Source organism: Cynara cardunculus, assembly GCF_001531365.2.
Source record: "Cynara cardunculus var. scolymus isolate 2C chromosome LG 5, CcrdV1, whole genome shotgun sequence".
Taxonomy (NCBI): domain Eukaryota; kingdom Viridiplantae; phylum Streptophyta; class Magnoliopsida; order Asterales; family Asteraceae; genus Cynara; species Cynara cardunculus.
This window is the reverse complement of record NC_037532.1, coordinates 2,680,101-2,684,735: the sequence shown is the minus strand read 5'-3', so window position 1 is coordinate 2,684,735 and position 4,635 is coordinate 2,680,101. Positions and strand designations below refer to the sequence as shown.

General features: G+C 37.9%; 1 protein-coding gene across 1 annotated transcript; it reads left to right on the top strand.

Moving 5' to 3' along the window:
• The first annotated feature begins 260 nt into the window (after nucleotides 1–260).
• On the top strand, nucleotides 261–4,272 carry LOC112513414 (vesicle-associated membrane protein 722-like). Its single transcript, XM_025119668.1, has 5 exons — nucleotides 261–525; nucleotides 2,035–2,176; nucleotides 2,273–2,393; nucleotides 2,699–2,761; nucleotides 3,833–4,272. The coding sequence occupies exons 1-5, from the start codon at nucleotides 336–338 to the stop codon at nucleotides 3,980–3,982; spliced, it is 666 nt and encodes a 221-aa protein (XP_024975436.1). The 5' UTR covers nucleotides 261–335; the 3' UTR covers nucleotides 3,983–4,272.
• Nucleotides 4,273–4,635: the final 363 nt, after the last annotated feature.

Genomic DNA, 4,635 nt, shown 5'->3' with positions numbered 1-4,635 from the left:
AAACACCCCTAAATTCAAATCTAAAAATAACTATTTTAATTAATTTTTGTATTTATTACGAAATCCACGTGGCATTAACCACCGGATAGAACGAACAACGAAGCTGACGTGGATTCTAAAATTTCAAAATTCGAAGAATTCAACGAAACAGGGCGTGGCATTTCCGTAATTTCCGATATCCACAAGGCCTTTTTCAAACCACACTGTAAATTTCTACCTACGGAAACCCCAACTCTCCTTATTCCCCCTTCGACTTTCTCTCTCTAGAAATTCCTTCCTCCCTCCCTCCCCTTTCTCTCTCTCTCACACACACACGCACATCATTCACCGGAGGGATGGGGCAGCAATCGTTGATCTACAGCTTCGTCGCCAGAGGAACGGTGATTCTCTCAGAATACACGGAGTTCACYGGAAATTTCACTAGCATCGCTGCACAGTGTCTCCAGAAGCTTCCTGCTACAAACAACAAATTCACCTACAACTGTGATGGTCACACCTTCAACTATCTTGTTGAAGATGGATTTAGTGAGTCCGATCTGATCTAGTTTTTTTTTTTGTTTTTTCGGACATTTCCTCGATCTGATCGTGTTTATGAGAATTGATCATTTATGATTGTGAAATGTTCGTGGATTTGAATTCTTTTATGTGTTATTTTATGACTGTTTGTGGTGATTTACGTTATTTATCTTAACTTAGCTAATACCAGATTTTAGTAAGCAGTCTGTTGATTTATGCACGACTAGTTTGACTATGCATAATGTCTCTGTGTGTTCGTTTTGAAGTGATTTATGCGATTGCATCGTAGATCGTTGCTTGTCTGATATGTTTTCCGTTGATGAACCTGATTGTTTGACTCCATGTATGTTTTCTTTTGGTACTGATGCGAGTTCTGAGAAGCTTATAAGTGGACCATATCACCATAATCAAGCCTCTAGAGTTCCTTAGAGGTTCATGATCGTTTTATTTTCATAACAAGTATTCAGTGCTTATATTTGTTATGGTTTTTTAGATCTGAATCACGGATAACTCTTACTTCCTAGCTTAGATTTGCTTTTTACCGTTGGCACCATTTGCTCTTTTTTTTATAGCATTTGTTTTAATGTTACGCTGGATTAAATTTTCTTAGCAGTTTCATGCTAGTTCGCTTGTTATTGATAGTAAATTGTAACCAGTTAAATCTTAAGGTTTTGAACTATTATGTTATAGGAATTTACAACTACGTCAGGACAGATGTGTCGATATCAATGGTGACTCATTATTTCGATGAATCATTAATTAATTTAGGGGATTCCCTCCCTTTTTTCATTTTTATGATATTTTCATGTTTTGGACTTTTGCCTTGATTTATTGAATTAATTMTTGCAACATCCTTTAAATTCCCTTCCTGGATTCTCTGGTCATGCCTCAGCCTGAAAGTTTCTATAGCCTGATTGTAAGTTTGTAACAGGTTTACTTGGCAGTTACTGCTTGAAGCATGCTATTACGCATRTTGCGTTTGTGCTTCAAATGCTATTATTAAAGATGCCAATTTATTTGTCATATGTATAATYCAACTTGGTATAGTATTTAGGAATTCTGATGTGTCTCTGCACTCTGCAGTCGTGGGTTTCACAATTGTTAAATGGCTGAACCATGTTCCATCATTTGTACACTATGTTAGAAATATTTTTTTCTTACTYTCTTGGGAATATGACACTATTAGTAGAAACCTTATATCGATATTCATAGTGCATAAATACGCAAGTAAAAATATTTAAATTACTGGARTGACTAATGGCTAGGCTGAGATTGGATTTTTTAGGCTGTGCTCACTTTGATCTACTATTACCACCTGTTATTTGTGTTTCTATTATCGATATATCGTGCATTTGTATCCCATGTTATTCTGTGCTTATAATTTAAGTGCAAGTACAATCTCCTCCTCGATGTGCGTTTTAGTTTTATGGTACCCTTATTGGGCATGTGGCTTGCTTCACTGTTTTTTCTCAATACARGTTGACTAACTTTGTGTTTAACTTCTTATTAAATATGAAGCATACTGTGTTGTCGCCGTTGAATCYGTTGGTAGACAGGTCCCAATAGCTTTTCTTGAGCGAGTCAAGGAGGACTTCACTAAGAAATATGGAGGGGGGAAAGCTGCAACAGCTGTTGCCAACAGTCTGAGCAAAGAGTTTGGGTAATATCACAATCCAATTTGTTTCTCATGCTTTACAAACTTCAAGCTCCACTTCTGTAAAAAGTGTCCAGTTACACAATTCTCTTTATATAACAGTCCCAAGCTGAAGGAGCAGATGCAGTACTGTGTGGATCATCCAGAAGAGATCAGCAAGCTTGCAAAGGTGAAAGCCCAAGTCTCAGAAGTCAAGGGTGTGATGATGGAAAATATTGAGAAGGTAAAATTGCTTCAATTAAATATGATGGAATGTGTGTTCCTTGTCCAATGCTACCTCCTTCCCAAAATAAGAGGCCGCTTCTAAAASGTTCCTACTTTCCAATCTTACTGTTAATTAATAATTATGAGATGGAGAAATTCATTACTTGTTCTATTATTAAGGGTAAAATTGTTATTCAGTTGATTAAAAAGTGTAATGATTGTGGGMATTTATTTTGGGATGGAGGGAGTACCTTGTACGGTTCAGGACATGATGGAACTTTAATGTTGGTTTTTTAACTGTTCTTGTAATCTTTGAATCTGTAGGTTCTTGACCGTGGAGAGAAGATTGAACTTCTGGTGGACAAAACAGAGAACCTTCGCTCCCAGGTCAGTGAATCCATAAAGAGATCAAAGAAGAAYCACACCTCGATAAAAAAAGTTGGGTGGTAGAGTATATGATGTTTTGGCTTACTTTTCAAAACTTGAGGGTGGAAATCCAAATGATCCTAGGTGTGTTTGCAACTGTTGTGGAAAAAATTATGCTTGTGATAATAAGAAAATTGGCACAATTAGTTTGTGGACRCACATAAGAAAACAATGTAAGAGGTATCCGGGTAGGGAAACCGATAAAAAGCAAAAAATACTTAGTTTTCAAGGTGGTGGTGTGGGAAATTTGGTGGCCGTGACTTTTAATAAAGAAAAGTGTCGCAATGCCTTGGCTAGGTTTGTGGTGAAAGATGAACAAYCTCCTAGTGTYGTTGATGGGCAATGGTTTARAGAGCTTCTCTTCAGMATCATGCTTCAAACGGAAACTGATGTGTACATTAGTAATTTAAGAACCTTGAAGTTAATAGCCATTGAATGATCGTGCCATGTTTGGCGACCACAATGCTAACTTATTTTTTTCAAGCATTGCTAAATGTATCCCTACCTACTAATTTTCTTCTCACACGCATCAATATCAAGACTTACTTTTTATATAATTTGACTTGATTATGACATAAATAGGGGGTGCATATAGCAACACCCGAACATAACAAAACTTGGTATCCCACGCTTGCTGCAACATTAGACTGGGCTACGGACAAAATTGAGAGTGACAAATTGCATCTTTCTGGCCCCAACAAATTAGGTGGAACAAAAATCAAGTAGATGAGACAAGATTGGTAAATTACTAAATTACTTATGTCAAATTAAAACTCCAAACCTTCCATAACTCTTTCAGTTTTAACCCGCCTACTTCATTCCCAACTRTCCAGTTTCGTCTGCCTACCAGACGCACCCAATCATAATCATCTAGCGTATSAGCTAGTTTTTCAATACTGAACATGACTCCTAGTTTTATCAATTAGCTTATTAGCCAACATACAACTTATTCTATACGTTTAAGGTTTTCATGTTATCAATTCTTATGGGAACACAATAGCGAAGCATGGTTTGATATAATTTACATTACAGGCGCAAGATTTCAGGACGCAAGGCACCCAGATCAGGAGGAAGATGTGGTTGCAGAATATGAAGGTAAAACTGATAGTTCTYGGAATCATCATTGCTTTGATTCTCATTATAGTTCTATCAGCTTGTGGTGGCTTCAAATGTGGCAAGTGAAATACATCTTTGCATTGGGGGGTGGGGGAGGATTTTAGGATGGTAAAAATTTCATTCATGTTAAAAAAAATTCAGGGCTTCGTTGTTTTGTCCCATGTTTATTTGTTTGCTGCTGATTTTGTTTTGTTAGTTTCATTTGGGTGACACGAAGGCCTACCTTTTCAACCAAAAAAAAGCTTTATATTGTSATATAGTGGGTGGCTGTATAGTTTGTACCTTAAGTACCATTGACATCTATAGGGAGAACATTTTGATTGCTGTTAAAGCAATGCTTGCACTCTTCTTTCAGGTTTTTGGATTTTGTTGTGTACAATAGATAACATGGATTTAGGTTTTGGCTAACCGAACAACTAGACATGGTGATTTGTCCCGACCCGTTTCGGAACCTAGTTCACCTGGCCCTTTTGGGGCGAAGGATTCCCCGTAACCCCTTTTGGGAACCTAGTTCACCTGGCCCTTTTGGGGCGAAGGATTCCCGGTAACCCCTTTTGGGAACCTAGTTCACCTGGCCTTTTTGGGGCGAAGGATTCCCCGTAAAAGCTACCTGCTCCAGGGCCGGGTAAGGCATCCCTGAACCTGCACCATCCCCCAATGTGTGTGTATATAAGTTAAAAGGGAAGGGTTCAAACGAGAGCCCTGTGATTTATGAGAAT